This window comes from Thermobia domestica, chromosome 11 (genome assembly GCF_964235325.1).
Source record: "Thermobia domestica chromosome 11, izTheDome1.hap1.1, whole genome shotgun sequence".
Classification (NCBI taxonomy): Eukaryota; Metazoa; Arthropoda; class Insecta; order Zygentoma; family Lepismatidae; genus Thermobia; species Thermobia domestica.
Genome location: NC_137464.1, coordinates 248,863,185 through 248,884,289, shown reverse-complemented (window position 1 = coordinate 248,884,289; position 21,105 = coordinate 248,863,185). Strand labels below are relative to the sequence as shown.

The following is a 21,105-nucleotide window of genomic DNA, read 5'->3' as shown; positions in this document are numbered from 1 at the left end:
AGATTTTTTTTCACCTATTTTCATTATTATCGTTAAAACTGTTGGACAGAAATGTATTAAAATAATACGAAAGGTTAATATGAATATACAAGAGTATTAGTATCGAGACTCTATTATGGGAGACAGACGACCATTTTACTTCTATGGGAAACATGGAAGCTATTATAATGGTGTTAATATGTGCAACTAAGAGTGGCAATTTCGTATGTGATATTTTATTTGTAAAGTTGTCAGAGGATAGAAACCCGAACACGTATAAATGGTATGAAAGAAAAATAAATTTAATAAACATCGGTCGAATACAGTGCATTCCTGTTTACCATCATTTCGATTATTGTGCATTTTGCTATCAACTTTGACAAGTAGATAATATTTGTCAGCAATGATAAAATATTCCATTTGTGTTCCAAACTGTGATTGATTGTTTTAACGAAATTTCTGGGAAGCAGGAATCACTGAACTAGTTCTCAGGCTCTATTATTCTAACAGTTAAAGGCAATAAACTAACCATCCTACTAAACACGGATAAGCACAAAACTTTTTTATCGCGTTTTAGAAAATTATTAAGCATTATAACTGTAAAAATACTTGAATAGTAACTTAATCTGTATCAAATTAAAAGCTTCTAACTGGGTACATAAAAATACAAATCTAAGTGAGAACTTGGTATTTAGAATTCCGGTTTTGACCTCCTCAGTATCTCTTCGTCTCAATGGCAATAAATGCAGCCGAACCCATGTCGAGGGTTGTTAAATGAAATGGATATGACCTTTTGTAAATATTTATCTTGTACTTTCCTAAGCGATGAGTTTTTCGGATGGGACAACGTCTCTTTAGACAAGCCCCTTTGGAGACACACGCCCTTTGGGTTCCATGTATTTAACATCAATATCTATAAAAAATAGTTTAATGTAAAATTGTATTGATCAGGACATGCAACAAATATTTAATCTATCTATCACGATTTACTTTCATACTTACTACTTGAGCTTTTGCGAGGTCTTTCTCAGTTTCCTGAACCATTTTTGAAAACTGAGCCCATTCTGCATCTAATTCAGCTGCCTTCTCTTCAATATTATTAAGCTTATTAGAGATATTATTGTAATCATTTTGGCTTCGTTTATACATCAGGGTTAGTTTCTCATTCTTCTCCATTTCATTATTACAAGATCTACGATAACCTTCAATTTCTGACTGCAATGTTAAGTAGTTCTCATGCAAAGTGCTGCCAACAATAAGAAATAACTTAAATATATCCTCTGCATACCAGGTATATTACATTAACGAGGAATCAGTTACTCATACAAACCATCTACGTACCAGTTATATTACATTAACGAGGAATCAGTTACTCATACAAGCTATCAGCATACTAGTTATATTACATTAACGAGGAATCAGTTAGTCACAGTGGCGGCGATAAGGGCCCCGCAGACCCCGCGGTGCGGGGGGGCCCCGGACCTGAGGGGGCCCCTACAAAGTACACTCAGCAAGGCACCATGTACATGTTATTTATAATTTTAATGCATTTTGAAAGCGTTTCTACACAACCTATAACTAATTCTAACAGTTTCATTGAATTAAATAATGAAGTAATCATTAAAATTAAATAATAAGGTATGCCTGTGAACATGAATGTCAGGCCGCTCTTTGCGATTTTCCAAAGATTTTATTTTGCAGTGTAACATTTGTATATTATTATGTTAGTCTATTATGCCATACTAGCAGCGTTCACCCCGCTTCGCTGCGGTCACCCCGGAACGCAATAAACTTTGTTACTTAGATAATTTTTACTTTTTCGCTTTGTGATATGATAAAAACCATTATAACGCCTGTCATTTATGTTAACCCGCCGAGTGACACGGTCATGCGGGTTGCATATACATACGTTTATTTTTATACCTATGATTGAACTAATAAAGGATTTGTACGTAATGGACACCTGAATGGTCAATTATCTCAAGACACTGGTAATTGAAAATTAAAGTGATATGATAAAAACCATCTAGGGTCCAAATCCTAATAACCCCCCAAAAATAAAAGAAATTGGTTCAGCCGTATTAGCGTGATGAGCGGACAAAGGATTTGTACGTTCTCTTTTATATATATAGATTTTCGTTATCGTGTATCTTAGACTACAATTACCGTGTATTACAATAAATAATCGTGTTTACCGGAAATATCTACCAAGAAAACAATTCGAGACATTGCAACTTGTTGCCGGACTTGACTACTGCCTTACAGCTGCACCTCACACTTCCTGTCACAACTACTGCAGCAGAGAGAAGTTTTTCAAAATTAAAAATTATCAAGAATTATTTACGGAGCACCATGACAGAAGGTAGATTGTGTGCGCTTGCCATCTTCAGCATCGAACATGAATAATAATAATAATAATTAAAAAAATAAAATTATAGAGAAATTCTTGTTCCTAAAGAACCGAAGGATATTGTGTAAACCAATGCTATTCAACCTTTTTTCCTCGTGTACCCCCAGACACAGTTCACCATCCAATTGTGTAGCCCTGAAGCTGTTTAAAAGAAATTAAGCCGAAATTACTTATTAAACTTAATACACATGATCTGTTGATTAAAAGGTGGGGGAAAATAGAGACCCCCCAAAAAAAATCAGTGTGTCAATCAAAATACCATTTACGGGGGAATAAAGTGTGCATCCGAAAAAATAACATGGGAAATTTCAAAACATATAGGAGACATCGAGTTCTACTGAGAAGGATTTTCCCCTCATTCTCCCTGATAATTCGTACGCTGAGGACAATGTTAACTTTAGAAGTAACGTATTAATGAGATGACTGAGCTTGTTTCAGCGACGCCAACGCCTCTATTCTTGGTCCAGTCTTCGAGAGTGCGAGAATCAGTGCTGAATCTGGATCCAAGCAATTTATGTGCTTCGTTTTTATTGATGTTAATACAGAGGAATCCTGTTCACACAAATATGTTGATGGAAATGGAAGTTGTGAAATACTCACTAATTTCACTGTACTCTGTTCGAGCATAAATACAAAAGTCACAAATTGACAAGTTATCGAATTCTATTTGCAGTGAACTGTCAACAGATTTCCAACAGACCCCCAGAAATATCTACGCGTACCCCCGATTGAATAGCACTGGTGTAAACAGTTCTTTAAAATTTTGTATTCCATTCCATTCCAAGTGAAATCTAGTGATAGTAATGCTTATAGTATCTTTCCATAGTTTTACCATGTGTGTTTTTGTGTTGAGTGTTCCGATGTGATGATACAAGAGTTTCCCTTCCGCTTTATTCTAGGCAATGAGAGTACTGTGTTTTACGCGAGCACACAAAAATATTCTACGTTAATTTTTCTCTGTGTGGAATGTAGTTACAGTATAATTCCGGATAACCGAAACCCGAATTATGCGAAATCGCAAATCCAAAGACATATACTGTACTGCACGGGAATACTCTAGAGGACGGGGACGCGCTAGGTTGTGCCTAATCTAATGCCATAAGGATAAACAATTGCAGTACTAACTACAAATAGAATACAGATGTACTGTAGTCCTATAAATGTTCATTTAACTTACAAAAACTAAAAACTGAAACCACTGGCATAACAGATATTAAGTCCTGAGTCGGCCTCAACGCCACATGTTAACGACTGGTGGACCTACGACCACCTGAGTGACGAACAGGTGGTCAGCCCATTGCGTCACCCTCCCCCAACAGGCGTATCACATCTCAGTTTTCCTCACGACGCTGGGCAGACGCCAAAAATTTGGAGTACTCCAGCGGATGATTGAACCTGAGATCACGTGGATATGAATAAAACGCTCTCACCACTACACTATGGAGCTCCTTAACTTTAATAAAGAGCGTAAGTGTAGCCTACAAAGAGAGTTTTGAACTTATTTGATCTTCAAAACATTTCAGATAAATAAAAAATAATGTAGTACAGGTCCGGTAATAGATGTCAATGACTTAACAAAAATATCCGAAGTAACCACCCTACTTTAGTTCGGTTAACTTGGGTTATATTGTATTATTATTATTATTATTATTATTATTATTATTATTATTATTATTATTATTATTCGTAGTAACTATAATCATAGTGATAATACTGTTAACATTATAAAATGATACATTAGTACGCAACAGAAATTGTAAATAAAGTTCGAGTAACACATGGCCTTTTGTTCAGTTTTTGCGGGGGGGCCCCGAAGCCGGTAACGCCGCCACTGGTCATACAAGCTATCAGCATACCAGTTATATTACATTAACGAGGAATCAGTTACTCATACAAGCCATCTTTGTATAGACAGTTTTATTAAAATGAATAGCATTTTGTAATAATATATCCAACACTTTCTAAGGCTTTCATAAATTCAGAATAACCTTACTAATACTTTGATTTAAACAAGTGCGTTTCATTTCACATTGTAAAACTACGCAAGACTTCCAAAGTGTGAGAATGTAATTTTGAAACCGAAAATGGCAGAACTGTCACTTCCGGTTTCAGTAGAAGGATAAGTTTCGAGATAAAACCCCACCCACTGATTTAATGGCTAGCGCGTGCGCATTTGGTACATGTGGTGGGAGCCTTGCAATTTGAACGTAGTACGGTATTTCGAATTGCACCTTAAACTATAAAACGAAATTAAATTTCTAGTTTTACGGGTCCCACGGTTAAGCTCTTTAAGTGAAAGGGAGTTGGATGATTAATGAAGGCGAATGATGATGAAATAATTGGTGGAATGAGAAAGTGGGAAGAAACGGACACCGGACACGATGTTGTACGTCACACTGTCACTTATCCCAGGATCGAAACAGGAACCCCTAGCACCAGAGGTGAGCGCTCTACCACTGAGCAACAGTACTCATTCACCTGTTTCCCGATGGTGATCGTCGCTATACAATGTTGATACTTCGTTTGTGTAAACAGCGGATAGAACATGTTCTTGGTAGTATGCTGCATTGGTTTTGACTTTTTTTTTCTTACGAATTTTGACTTTCCCTCTGCAGTAAAAGCCAAGGAAAAAATTAAACCCGAGATTTTTTTTTTAAAATCGAAGCACAGCGGTACATCGATCTCTTTCATGCAGACCTCTGCAGGCGACGGTCCCAATTTCTGCACAACCACTTAGGTAGATCCATGCTTCATCTATTGTAACAAAAAATCCAGTAGCCACCAGCTAGGTGTTTTGTAGTTTTCTGCTCTAGCCATTTCACTCCGCGATATGCCGTGGTGTTCACGCATGGACGTCGACCTTGCGAATAGTTTGCAGCCTCAATGTGTGATGCACTGAACCATTCATTATTAGTTGAGACACGTAATCTTTGGTCATGATACGATGTAGTAATAAATTCTCACAACCCGCAATCTTCTTCATCACATGTCTTGTGAGTTTCACTGACGCCCTCTGTAGATGCAATTTCGTTGGTGATGAGGGTTATGGAGAAGGCTGCTGTGCATAGAGTTTAATTATAACACTAACAGTAGCCCGTCTTACCCCAAAGTAATCATTCCAACGCTATTCTACTAAAAATAATAATGCTAATCTTCATGGGACCTTCTCAAAAGCGATTTTTTCAGCAGCTTTTGTCCCCTATGACACCTTTACTCTGTAGCACAATAGTTGTGAGACTGATATATATGTGTGTAAAGTTGTGCTCCCCTATGCAACCTAGTTTAGTAGCTGTCGCTGTCTATAAGTTGTTCGGATGGAAACAGATAAGTCTCTGTAATCAAATTAAAGTCCCTTATTAGTGAGATAACGCTATAGTACGTATAATAAGTTCAAAGAAACGTATTGACACATACGGAAGACAATCTGACATAAGGTTGCTGCGAAGTTTTCTAAGTGGAATCTATTGTGTTCGTCTGCCAATGCTCCACTGTTTTTTCAATTATTCCCGCACACTTTCTCCTTCATTTCATAAGCATTAGATGGGCACGTCTGAGAGGCCACAATTACCTTAAAAATAAAACGCGATCACAAGGAAAGGATTGGTGTAGTAATTCTACGGCATGTCACTCTATTTTACTGGGATCAATACCAATTTCGTAAGGAAATAACTTGGTCAACAGAACCCAATATGGTTCAGTGGTCACAAGAAGAAGAAGAAATAGAAGTAGTAGTAGTAGTAGTAGTAGTTGTTGTTGTTGTTACTGTTATTATTATTATTATTATTATTATTATTATTATTATTATTATTATTATTACTACTACTACTACTACTACTACTACTACTACTACTACTACTACTACTAATAATAATAATAATAATAATAATAATAATAATAATAATAATAATAATAAAACGATTCATTATTCATACATGGTCTATCTGGAAAGTAATGTCAAACATTTTATGTGAAGCGACCTCTACATTGCAGCGCACTCTACCCGCCGGAATCAATGATGTGTAAGTCAACTACCGAGTGAGTGCTTGCTTACTTGTCTCCGAACTCTCGGAGGTAAAGGACGAGCGGTTTCGTAAACCTCTGTTTCGTCTCTTGTAGAAGTCGTGATGCAGCGCTCACTGGAACAAAGATACGCGATCAAGTTCTGTGTGAAATTCACAAAGTTTGCAGTGGAATTTTTTCCAATGATTCAACAGGCCTTCGGAGATTAGTGTTTATCAAAGCAAGTCCACAGATGGCACAAGACATTTTTGGAAGGTCGTGAAGAGGTCGACGACGAAGTCCGCGCTGGACGCCCAACCTCTTCGAACTACAAAAATGTGATTCGTGTGAAAGGATTTTCTCAAACAGACCGTTGAATGAGTATTCGTATCATGGCCAACATGTTAAATATTCCAAAAATTATCGACCACGAGATTGTGGTCAAGGATCTGCACATGTCAAAAGTGTCTGCGAAGCTGATTCCAAGAATTTTGATCGCCAACCAAAAATGTTGCTGGAAGTTTATCAAGATGTTCTGGAAATGTGTGAAAATGATCCTCAATTTTTTGGACAATGTTGTCACGGGTGATGAAAGTGGATATTCCAATATACGACCCCGAAACGAAGAGGAACATTGTCAAGTGGCCAAGGTAGTGTGAGCTTGTACCTCCCGGGACGATTGTTAACTCTAAATTTTACATAGAAGTCCTCAAGAGACTGAGAGCAAGGACCAACAAGTCAGACCAGACATCAGCGGCAATTGGAAACTTTATCATGACAACGCACCAGCTTACACTACCTTCGTCGTTACTAGCAACCTGGCCAAATCTAACGTGGCAACGCTGCTCCAGCCACCATACAGTCCCGACTTGGCTCCCGTAGACTTTTTTCTGTAAAGGATATCTCCCCTGAAAGGATATCGTTGCAGAACAGCTGGCGACGTGAAGTAGCTTTAAGCGGACTTCCTAAACAGCCCTCCCTGGATGTCTTCACAGAAAGGGTTAAAATGTTTCTGCTAAGGGAGGTAAAGGTGGAAAGATGTTTCAAATGTTTTACCCAGAATAGAGTATCACGTAAATCAATGAAGTTAGGGAGATGAAACTCAGCATAAAACTTTTCATCAAAAGTAAGCGGACGCGTGTCCCAGCGTTTTTTTTTTTTTTTTTCATTTCTTTTTCCGTATTGAAAGCAATGTTGTCTTATTTGTGATCCCGTCACTGGAAAATGGCTGCATACTTTCAAATTAATATTGGAACATACACTGTACATAGTACCTACTTCGAGTTAGGTTTGAATCACTACTTTGATTAAAGGGTGTATCTTAAAGGGGGTATGAAGTTTAAAATTAATTAGGTAAGTAGAATATATCATCGCCCCTGAAGTTAGGAAGATGAAATATGTATATAAACTCTTCATTACAAATAAACGGACACATGCACCAGTATTTCCCAAAATTCTGGTTTTAAGGGGGGTGGAAGTTGCAATTTCTATATATTTTCGCCACATTGATATAGACGTCATCTGTTGTTTCTGATCGTATCACGGTAAACTGCTTACTCATTTGAAATGAACCATGGAATATAACTCTTGCCTCAAGATTTTTCTCATGTCATATTGATTAAAAAACGTATCCCAAAGGGGAAGGGAAGTTCGAAATATATGCCAAAATAGAGTATTTTATGGGCTTTTATAATTACACTTTCATTAAATGTATATCTTAATGGAGAAAGGATTCAAATATTTTTCATATCCTATTTTCCCCATGCAAAGAACGGGAATTTTGTTTCCTTACAAAGCCTTAAAGGACGCAAGTGCTTGTTAGATTTATTTTTTATCCCTTCATTTACAAGACAAAATACAAAAGTAACACTATATATATATTACTTTTTATAGAACAATATGATTTACATAGATCTTCTACTTGTAAGTTTTATATAATACATTTTCAGATAAATAAAATATTTAAAAAATCAAAAAAGCAAATATAGCTAGAAAGTGCAACTATAGAAAACAGTTATAAACAACGAAAAAGGTTTTTCCATCTTTTGCAGACTATCTTTCTGATTCACCGTTTTTCTTTTTTTTTTTTAATTCGTCAGTGAACAACTCTACCTACACCACCTTGCTATCGCTTCGCTCCTTACAACAGAGACCTAGAAAGTAGTCATGTTTGTTGTTTCTTGCTGTAGACGATTCTTTTGGCATGAAGCAGGTGTCTCTTAATGTGCCTGGTAGATTACGTCATTGTGATTTTTTTCTGACATAACATCAACCATTAATACCCTGTCCCTTTGCCATACTTCTTTTTCTTCTTCTTAAGAAAAAAAACTTTTGCAGGTCGTAGGAAGTTTCGAACCACCGATCTTGGGTTTTATCATTTTTGTATTTTCCACGCAGGTTACCATTCAACTACTTTATCACTGAGCGTTTTCCTTTCCTTACTAGTTCATGAAGAAGAACCGGAGTGAAGTCTGCACTTCACGTCTTTTAAAGTTATTTTCAAAAGTTTACTCCATATATAATATACACAAATTCATGTTTGATGTTATTACAATACTGCACTATCATGTGTAACATAATTTCATGGCAGAAAAAAAGAATGCTAAAGAAACTATGAAAGAATGTTAAAATGTTAAGTTCGGATGATTCCAGGGTTGGAAATTATATTTGGGATTCATACAGGATTATATATATTGGATTAAGTTGTGCAATATACAGAAAATATAATGTAGATACATTAGTCTAGAACAGTTAAACAAATAAAGGTAACAGTTACGTTACACATGAATGCAAATTTGGATTTTAGTTTAATATTGGTCTACCTTAGAAAAGCAAAGGAACGAGAAGCAAACGTGCAAAATTTCTTATTAGTTTTAATCGGCGCAAGTGAGATCGTTATTAAGTACGAATGACGTAAATGTACACAAATATAAGCTATTGAACTTCTACTAAGTCAGGGGTGCCCACAAAGGAGGGCTATGTATTCCATTGAAATATTTAGGGGGGTTAAAAATCTATATAAATATGTTTGAGGGGATATAAAAATTAATCGAAAAGATTTTTTTTCATGGAGGAACACCTACGGATAGACAATTGAGGGTGGTGCGTCATGGACACCAGGGGGGGACACCACTGACTAAGTAATGCTGTTATAATAATCTTACGTTTTTTTCAGTCGTCAGATACTATTAAGTTAAAATGCATAAGGATTATTTTGACATAATAAAACATCAGCATTATCCTTCCATTTTAAATATTTCAAATTCTCTTCCTGGCAATTTAGCTTAAAATAGTTTTTTTTTTGGGGGGGGGGGGGTTTAATTAGAAGAAAAAAAAAGTCTTCTTAGTATAACATTCAACGTTTATGCACCGAGGCTAAAAGAGATGGTGATAATGAGACGGAACATAATGGTATAATGAAGAAGGTGGGAAGAAACGAGAGAACTCCGAAAACACCCACGCTCATAGTGTTTATCCACTATAAAGTCCAGGAACCTCATGCACCAGAAATAGAAGTAACAAACATATGTTTTGTAAAGATTCACAATTTTAAGATTCTTCTCATCGACTTTATATGTTTATTTTGAATACTAATTACAGGGTTACTTGCTGAAAGACTTTACACAAAATAAATTACAGAAGTCTTTATCTGTTTTTCTCAGAAAAAAATATTGTTTTAAGAGTCCAGCTTAAAAAAAATAAAAATGTAACTTGTCTTATGCACAGCAAAATGTATTCAGGTTTTGATTTATTTTCTGTTAGTTTGAAATACTTACATTGTAAGTAAATAATGATTTTACTTTGTTTCCAGATATAGTTCCCTCTCAACCTGCTTTTACCCTGCTGACTTCAATGGATTTTTTGTAAGTTACTGCTTAGTTTTGGCTCTAAGGAAGGTAACTGGAGAAAGGTATGTTTTGGAGACACTCGAATTGGCAGGAAAACAATTAGCAAATCGCAGGAAGCAAATGGTTAATCATTGCAGTCTGTTTGTACTTACAATTTTTTCCCTACTTCCATCACTTATTAAATCACTCTAAATTAAAAATATAAATAATCTTAATCATTGCAGTCTGTTTGTACTTACGATTTTTTCCCTACTTCCATCACTTATTAAATCACTCTAAATTAAAAATATAAATAATCTATCACATTGCGACACAAAATTACCACAACTTTCTGTATTGTTACTATTTTGTTTGTCTACAACGAAGTTATTATGTGCATACTGCATTATTATCTTCAATTTCCATCTCTGAGTGTGATAAAAAAAATGCAGGGAAAAAGAGGCAAAGCTAAAGAGAATTGGTGAGTATCTAGGATAATTTTTTCGGACTTAGTCTCTGGAAGGCAGTCCCACTTTCTGTAACCAGAACTGTACCAACCACAATAAGAGAGAAAATTTTAGTAAACATGGTCCTAATTCGCTTTGTTCCGAAAATATGAAAAATTAGGAAAACTAATTTCGAGACCAAATATTATAAATACTTATCGTCGAGGAAGTAATACGTATTTTATCCAAAGCTCATATGATCGTGAGTTTCCGTGAGCTGCAAAGGACTTCTCCATCTTTGACTTAATGTGGATAAAAATTAATGTTAGAAACGTTATACATAACCCTCTAAAACTTGTAATATAAGCTAATAGTTTTGGATTAATTGAGTAAGAGAACACTTTTTCTCAGTATGCATAGCTTGAGAAAGCATGGAATATATTTTTTTTTTAAATCTCGATGGTTCTGCATAGCCAAAAACACAGTTCTACACCAAGCACCACTGAAAAAGAAAAACGCGTAGAAAGAAACAAAAGGGTCACAGGAGTTTACTAACTACTCCTAGCATTTTATTGAGTAAAATGAGTCCACTTTACCTGATTATCAAATCAAGTTTCAACTTACTTGTATTCATTTTGTAGTCTACCGTATACGTGATCCCTATGTTTCATATTTAGCACCACGCTATTCCAAGCATTAATTAACTGCTTCTCTTCCATTGACAAAGCCTGAACATCGGTACTAGCATTAGCCAGTAAGTCCAGAACCCGCTTCTTCTCCTCTTCCTTGACAATTGTTTGGGCTTCAGTCATTAATATCTGTGATCTCAGGCGACCAGCTGACTGAGTCATTCTATGTAGAACTAAATCCTGCAAGAAAAAATTATGTAAATTGAGTTGGCTATAAAAAATTTTGGATTTAACAGAGTTAAGTGCAACGTATTATCTCTATGGGTTAATGAACCTCTAGGTTTAACACTACAGTCAATCTTGTTCTAGTGCTCCTATCTTACATCAGATTTTATTGTATACTATTTTCTTATCTTCTCAGCTTTCCAAATGCCTTTTTCCTAGATTACTTCCAACTAAGATTCTATAAATAATTATTTAAAGGTATGAATTGGAGTATGTTTATAATAATTTGTAAACGTAATGCAAAGTTGTTTAAAAAGAATGTGCAAAACTAAAGAATATTTATTTGATTCTGAAACCACATGCAAAAGCAAACTTGGTCGGAACGAAGAAAGAAAGTTTGTAAGTATTTGTGGGCATTACAAGTGTTGTATATGAACATCCTGGGTAAGTTCAACCGATAATCCGGTTCTTGCTGGATGCGTCCCAACTATCCTCAGTTATCTGCTTCACTGGACTAGAAATCCGTTCCATTAAATATCTCAGGTCCTGTAGCAACGGAGGAACGTACACAGAATCCTTCACAAACTTTCACGAGACGAAATCGCAAGCCATCAGATCGCATGATCTCGGCACCCAGGTCAGCGTAGGCAAATTGTAATTCTCTGTACGGCTGATCCAACGTCCTGGTCAGTTAACATTCAGGTACTCGCGAAAATGATGACAGAAATAGGAAGGAGACCCATTCTGTTGAAAAATGGAATTAGAGGTAGAAAGATCTTCTTCCAGTTGTTCTATAAGCCATTCTGATTACATGTCAAGATAGGTCTGGCCAGTTATAGTGGCCTCGAAAGAAAAGAAAGAAAGAAAAAAAGTTCGTACATTTTCCGGTTGATTATCGTGTGAGTCTCTTTCGTGTTCCACAATAATATGTGGTATTGTGCATCTCAGGTCCTAACGTTATGGTGATTTATTTTCCAGCTCAAATGCGAGAAATCGCTTCGTCACTAAACACCAACCTGTCAGCGAATTCATCCTCTCTAACTTCTAACTTGTTCTAAATTTCAATGCAGAAGGTAAGGCATTCTTGCACGTCTGTTGGTTTTAGCACCTGCACAAGATGCAGTTTGTATCGCTTGAAGCATAAACGCCTTGGTACAATACACAACACAGTGGTTTATAGCATATTCGTTTCTCTAGTAGGTCGTGTTGTTGATTTTCTTAAACTATTTTTAAATGCAGCACGAATCCTTTCCACTCTCTCCCTTTATGTTTCAAGTCGACCAGGCCTTTTAACGGAACACAAACATCCAGTGAATTCAAACTTCTATACCCAGAGTGAAATGCAGTTCCTGTGCCGTGCTTGTTTCTTGAATTTTGAAAGAAAATGTTTCAACACTGTTATGACAGACCTTGTTCGTGCAAATTCCATCACACAATACTCACATTTTATCTTCGTGGTCACGATTTGAATTGTTAATTGTTTATACAACAATTAGTACCTTCAGTGGATTTGACGTAAACAAAAAACACAGACTATAAATCTTACAACTTTCCTTTCTTCTTTCCGTCCAATTTTGCTTTTGTATATCGTTTCAGTACAAAATAAACACACCTTAGTTTTGTGCCATTCTTTTTTAATAATCCTTTATTTACTGCGTCTAAAGTTTAAAGTACTATTTTGTGCTCCTGACTCTCAGCAGCAGAACTGGACAACTTTCGTGAAAGTCACCTCAATTCTTAGGAGTTTATCTTGCACTATTTAATGTAAATTCGTTGAATTAGCATCCTCTTTCTGTGAAAGTCTTGTTGCTGTAAAAAACTTATGCAGAAATTTTTCATGGAAACTTATAATTTTGTGTTAGTTTGTAGAAATTTTACTCTCTTCCAACAATCATTTTGTGAAAATATCTCACAAGCATTTTAAATCAATTAAACGTTAATTGTTAACTGTACGTTACACTTCAATGATTTTAAACTTCTTTAATTTCCCGAGGATTTGTTAAAAATATATAAAGTTTAAATTATATAGCCAATTTATAACCAAACAGCACTATAACTGTGATGTCTTAGGAAAAAAAGAAATTATTATTATTATTTTAATGCATTATCATTATGTCCTTTAGGCTACAGGGGGATGAATTAGGAAACATAATTTCCGAAAAATTTACAGTCTCTTTCCGGTCTAAAATCCCGCATAAATCTTGGTTTTCGCGAGATTAGGATTAGGATTTAGATTTCTGGGCTTTCGGCATCTATGGCCATTTAGCCCATCACATACGAGAAATGACGTCCCTCGGTGAGCACACTATCCGAGAAAAGGGAGGGAAGGAAGCGGCCTGGGACCTAGATGTTAGGTACCACCCCGGTATTTGCCTGGTGTGCATGAGGAAAACCCAGGAAAACGTCATTCCCAATGGCTGGCCTGAAAAAGCTTTTTACACTTTTTCGACTGAGTGCCCTCATCGGGAATCGAACTGGGACCGTTCGCATCGAAGGCGAGATCGTTAGCGACTACGGTACGCGGGGGCACGTTTTCGCGAGAAATGACCACTATAATTTATATTAATGATGTTACCTGTTTACGTTTCTCCTCAGCAAGCCTCCTTTTCTCAGCCTTTGCCTTCTCTGAGATTCGCTGCTGTGTTGCTAATTCCTTCTCAATTTCCTCCACCCAGTTACGGAACTGAATCTCAAAGAAGGAAAGCTTTTCTAGTTCCGCCCTCATTTGGTCTCCTGAAATGAAAACGTTAAAAATGAGTAGCAATATATATATGAGGATAAATTGTAATAAATGTAGTACCAGCAAGCTAGGAATTAGATAACCACAAATCCGGCCAATTATGTTGTTAAGAAACGGGTCCTATTGTTATAAAAATCAGGGTTTTACATTATCCAGGTATTTGCGTTCTTTAACAACGAATGTAATTGTTAGAATAAGTTACAGTTAGTGTATTATACTAATGACGACAGCGGGAAGTTCTACTAACAATAAATAGTCCGGAGAATCTATCTGGCATCATTAGTATACAACACTAATTGAAAATTATTATAACAATAATATTCATTGCTAAACAACGAAAGAATCGGAATAATGTAAGTTCCTGATTGTTATAACAACTAAACACATTGTTAACCAACATAATTACCTAGTATTACGATTTGTCTTAAATTATAATAAACTCGAATTTTCAAGAGTGATGTTTTCGGCACCACGTCTAGTGATCATTGTTTACTGCTCTGTAACAGGTTATCACTTTCAGAGATGCAGTTGTAATCGCCATTACAGCAATATAACTTCTGTTTTGTTAAGAATGATTAATCTACAATTAATATTGGTATCGTTTTCGTAGCTTGCACATTCTCACTGAAAGAAATCATTAATGACAACTGAAGCAGCGTATTAACATCAGGATTACTTGGTGCCAATACTTAGTGTTTATATCATGGAAGTTCTTACATTATAAAATCTCCTAGGGCCTAGACTCCTGTATGGAAATCTATTATATTGACCATATACTGAAAAGCAAACTAATGCTATGATCTAATTACCTCATTTATTACAATTATATATATATATACAATACATGTATTTATACAATTTTATATATATATATTGATGAAGAGTTAAGTTAAAATAAAATTATAATTCGGAAATTTATTAAAATTGATTAAAATAAAGACGAGAAGATATTACAGAATTAAAGACAAGAAATTACAAAATTAAAATTAGGTAAAAGAAAGACATTAATAAGCTATTGCAAGATTGTGATGAGATCGTAATGTTGTCCAAGTCATTGTTTTTGTTTTATGTAAGATAGTAAACACAGACATGTGGATTTGTAATGTTGTGATGACGAAGGACAACAAACAATCAAATTGCAGTGTAAGAGCTTCTGTAAGATTTGTTGTAAGATTTGTTTGTTAACATTAACACAATTTTTGGGATATGACAAAACTGTCAGATTACGGAGATAGACGTCTGGGGATTTTGTCTATTTGATGATCACTGCAGAAATGTAAATTTCGGCAATGAGATAAGCAAACACGTGTAGTGACGTGAGTCAAGGTAGCAGTTTAGACATCAACATTTTCCAAATAAATACTCTACCAAGGATAGGATTGGGATCAGAATCAGGATCAGAGTAGAACGGATCATTCAGAGCAAGCAGTTAGTGAGAGGAGATCAGTTCAGATCAGAGGAAGAAGCTAGACAGCAAGTTCTTACGAGTCATGTTGAACTATTATCAGTTAAGTTTTATAATCGTTTAAAAGTTCTCACTCCAAGTAGTTCCATCGATACTAGTCTTAGGAGTTTCACTAAGCTGCACCTTGTTCGAAGAAGACGACCAACATCTTCCATTTAAGAGGTATGTGTTTGCTATCTGATCATCGTTATCAAATAGAAAAAATAATCAGGCTTTGTGAGTTGTGATCTGGTAAAGTTTTGCCTATCCCGTACACACCATACAATTACACATCAATGACAATCACTAATGAAAATACAGATTTTTAAAGATGAAACTTGGCATTATATTTGTTTCCTTTGAGACAAGTTTACTAAACGTTTCCTGGACATTTTAGAGAATGTTCAGAGGACAATCTCCCTCATTTTAGAGCTACGCTATTGCTATAAAGGCACAATAAGGGGGGTTGGCAATATATATATATATATATATATTAGTGCATTTTCCCAGTATGCTGATTATCTTATATAATTAATTAACTCCATGTCTTAAGTTACCACAAGGTTTATCGCCGCATACTTGTTTCTTTATTAAGCTTTTCATTTCTTGTACAAGGGTTGGACTTTCAGTAATGGCAACACTGCTATACATATACTCGGGAACAAAGCAATCCATTATAATTTATATCAGCGGTAGGTTAGATGCCAACCCTTCCTCAGAGCGCATGAACTCGCCTGCCCTCCCCTCTATGCGCGCGCAGCGCCAGCAGTTAGAAGACAGTTCTGAGTGAGTGCTCGTGGACTACAGTCATGCTGCATGAGTGCTTGCGGAATACAGTCATGTTTACGATGCAAGATCAGAGGATGCAATGTTCCTTTTTCTTCTTTATCGAAAGGAAAATGTCCTCTGTAATCTGACTCCACTAAACTTCTTTTATAAATCTCTTTCGATAGCACACTATAATAAAAGCTCGCATGGACGGGTTAATACTTTTGTATTTAAATTATTGCTAATTAATATATTGAATCAGTATATTTTGGCATTAGCTATTACCATTTTACAATGTCGCACGGACGTCTTAACACTAGGATCATATCTCTCCAACTGACTTATTGGACTAACTTTTCACACTCAGTGTAACCAACTACAATATAATACCACCAATTCAATTCTCTTTTTTCTTTTTTATGCATACAAAATAATTCAACTGATCCTTACAAAATATTAAACACTACAAGGAGCTGGTTGAAAATTGAATGCGCTAGAGCTAGGAATGCAAAACAGTGTTACGAAGTATTGCAAGATATTTGTGATGCAAGTGCATTACCATACCGTACAGTAGCAAAGTGAGTCAAAGCCTTTAATGACGGATAACAAACAGTCATACACATGCCTCGCTCCGGCCATCCTCCTGTAAGTGAAGAAGATGTGCAGAATATGAACGCGTTAGTGCTAGCGGATCGAAACGCCACGATTCGTCAATTGGCCAACGATACAAGACTAGCGCATTCGACTATGCTGAAAATTCTGAAAAAGAACCTGAGGTTGCGTAAAATTGCCTCAAGCAATGGTTCCACATTGTCTAACTGAACAACACAAGTGACTGCGATATGATGCCACTCAAACATACTTAGAGCAGTATCAACGTGAGGGTGGGGCCTTCTTATGGCGGATCATTGCTATTGATGAGACCTGGGCCAGAGCGTATCAATCACAGTTGAAACGGAAATCAAACGAGTGGCGTCATCCTGGGTCACCGAGAAAAACAACAGTTCGGAATACCCCAACCAATGTGAAAGCTATGCTCATCATTGCATACAACTGGAATGGTGTAATCATAAACCATACCGTTCCCCAAGACACACCGTTAGTGCAGAGTACTACTGCAATTTTTTGCAAACCAATCTGCGAGCAGCTGTAAGACGAAAACGACATCACTTCCTGACGAACCCACTCATCATTCTGCATGACAATGCAAGGGCACATTTAGCAAGTGCGGTCACTGATTTGTTGCATTGTTGGAGCTGGGAAGTGCTGTATCACCCTCCGCATTCTCCAGATTTAAGTGCCTGCGACTACGATCTCTTCCCGAAGATGAAGGAACCACATCGTGGGATACGCTTCCGTACAGTTGATCTCCTCCGGGCGACCGATCGCTCCATCCGTAATATGCAGAGATTAGGCACTGGCAACGGCATCCAGTGGCTTGCACATCGCTGGGAACGCATGATTCACAATGCTGGTGATTTCATCGAAGGTCTGTAAATCTTCGAACTTTATAAGTAATCTACTTCTCAAGATATACCGTTGTTACCATTACTAAAAATCCAACTCTTGTATTATACGATGTTATGTAAAATAATATGAAAATACAGTAACAGCTTTAGCGTTTTAGAACTTTATTTAAAAACCTATTATTTCGGTGTCTCGAAAATCACTGAAGCCCAAGTGTATCTGAAGTTGTAAACTGAGCTATCAAATTATGACATATTCCGTCTGTGAATTTCTTAATCAAAAAGTGAAGAATCTGACTCTACTTGGAAACCAAAAACTGCCGGAAGTCACAATGCGCTGTAAAATATATTAATAATAGAAGTACTGATGAAAATACAGAAAAACCTCATGCATTAACTATAACGATTGTATTTCTTCTTCAAACCACCATAATGATTCTGAGTTGTTAATCACTATATCTGTTAAAATCTTAACAAGTATAAAAAAATGCTAGAAAAATTTGTTGCCTCCATCGAAATTAATCTATTATTATTATTATTATTATTATTATTATTATTATTAATGACTCTATTCTATATAAAATCAATCCTCCCTGGCATGGCCTACACCCTTAAGTCGTTTTACATTATCCTCTTACCTTTTTTGGTCTCCCCAAAACTCTCGCTCTCCTAGGTTTAACAACAAAAATTCTAGGCAAATCTCACATAATATCCGTGCAAGCAACATATACTGTACATTATAGATGTCTGTACTTTACTATTCGTATATTATTCAATGTTTTGTAGCTACTGGCAATTTAAACGTCGTGTATCTTTCGAAACACACTTCATTCGTTCATATATTTTCGTGGTAGGCATTTTTCCTGATCTCACAGCTGTTGTTAAATACTAATCTACACATTTGACGCACACAAAACAGATTCTTGCCACATAGCTGCTTAATAATATGTAAACCATCGAACTTTTCAATAGTTACTTAGTTACTGTGTCTTAGTAATATAAGGATAAACGTCTCATTATTAGGTCTTTCAAATGTTTAAACAACATCTTAGGAGTTCCACTACAACTGGGAAATGCGAACACGCTAGTTCAATGGTAGAACACTCATGGGGTCCATGGTTCGATTTCAGGACATGAGAGTTTACGGTAGACAAAATCCTGTGCATCGGTTGTCTTGAAGTTCTCTCTTTTCTTCCCACATTCTTATGCTACCAATTCTTTCAAAATCATTTACCTTCATTAAACATCCGTCTCCTTTAGTCTAAAGCATTGGATTATTATTATTATTATTATTATTATTATTATTATTATTATTATTATTATTATTATTATTATTATTTTAATGGGACAATGTTAGATCCAAGGATAACTGTTGAGAATATTCGAAGAGCATTGCCAGAACGAACTTCAAAAGAATTAATTTTTTCAATTGACGCAATAATTATTGAGTCAATAACTAATGACGCAACAATTATTGAATCAATAACTAATGACGTAATAATTATTGAGTCAATAACTAATGACATAATAATTATTGAGTCAATAACTAATGACATACCGGTAATAATTATTGAATCAATAACTAATGACGCAATAATTATTGAGTCAATAACTAATGACAATAATTATTGAGTCAATAACTAATGACGCAATAATTACTGAATCAATAACTAATGACGCAATAATTATTGAGTCAATAACTAATGACGCAATAATTATTGAATCAATAACTAATGACGCAACAATTATTGAATCAATAAATAATGACGCAATAATTATTGAATAGATAACTAATGACACAATAATTATTGAATCAATAACTAATGACACAATAATTATTGAATCAATAACTAATGACGCAATAATTATTGAATCAATAACTAATGACGCAATAATTGTTGAATCATAACTAATGACGCAACAATTATTGAGTCAACTAATGATACAATAATTATTGAGTCAATAACTAATGACACAATAATTATTGAGTCAATAACTAATGAAAAAATAATTATTGAGTCAATAACTAATGATAATAATTATTGAGTCAATAACTAATGACGCAATAATTACTGAATCAATAACTAATGACGCAATAATTATTGAATCAATAACTGGTATTAGTATTGAATCAATATTGGTATTGATCAACACCTATACAATCTCTCTATGACTTGTAGTTCTCGAAATATGGCTCCTTAAATCTCAGGAAATCAGAACTTATTTGACTAATATTTCCGGAACAGTAAGAGTGACGCGAACAATTCTATCATTTTTTTCATAGTTTTTAATGCACCATCGAATGGACGGCTCAAAATTGGAATCAATCAATCAATCAATCAGAGAGAGAGAGACAGACAGATAATTCAGTAACGAACTTTTTAATTTCGCTGAAAACTGTAAATTCATATCATCTCCATACGCAAGCAGCTCGTCATTTTGATAATTGGGAACCTAAACTGGAACAACTGCATTCGGTCTGCTCTCAGTACTTAGCGGAAAGAACGAATATTACCGGCTCTGAATATTTAATATTCTGACGATATCAAAAGGAATTATTCATAAGAACCTGGAAATGAAATCATATTTAAAACCATTGTAGATTTATTCTCGCGTAACAAGCCATAAAGTTTGATGGACTAAGACATAAACTCAGACAAGTAGAAGAAGGAGTTTATTTGTAAGGGAAAGAAACAAGGCATGTTCCCTTTCTAGATTCCTCTTATCCTGCATCTACGTTTAATCCTGTTTTCCAAGTCTGAAAAAAATTTCCCTCCTTCTTAAACTATCTTTATGAAACCTATTTCAACTTGTATATACTTCTCCAAAATATAATTGCGCGCTTGATTTTTCCTAAATCCCTTTAAATTGTGAGTTTGACAATGCACTCGAAGTAATAGGAGAAGTCATTAAAAAAAAAAAAAAAAAAAAAAGGAGGAAGTAAAGCCTTCCCAACATACCTTGTTGTTTGTTGTTAGAAATATTCAGATCGTATTCCATTACTTAAAGCAATGTTAGTTTCAGTGCAAAATATTATCTTAGCAAATGCAGAAAACTTCATTTAATTAAAGAAAACACATACACATTTTACTAAGAAAATCGTTAAAAAACAAGGAAGATTGTAAGGAGTTCTCTCGCTATCAATATGCAAATGAAAGGTAGTTCCTCATTT

General features: G+C 35.4%; 1 protein-coding gene across 3 annotated transcripts in view; it reads right to left on the bottom strand.

Annotated features, from left to right (window-relative positions):
* The window catches only part of l(2)41Ab (lethal (2) 41Ab), a 119,713-nt gene that overhangs the window by 64,497 nt on the left and 34,111 nt on the right, over window positions 1-21,105 (bottom strand). For all 3 annotated transcript variants that reach the window (XM_081731973.1, XM_081731974.1, XM_081731975.1), the window contains 3 exons: window positions 14,091-14,248; window positions 11,286-11,530; window positions 982-1,225 (listed from right to left, as the gene is read on the bottom strand). In XM_081731973.1, the coding sequence (XP_081588099.1) occupies window positions 982-1,225; window positions 11,286-11,530; window positions 14,091-14,248 (647 nt within the window). The remainder of the gene's footprint in view (window positions 1-981; window positions 1,226-11,285; window positions 11,531-14,090; window positions 14,249-21,105) is intronic.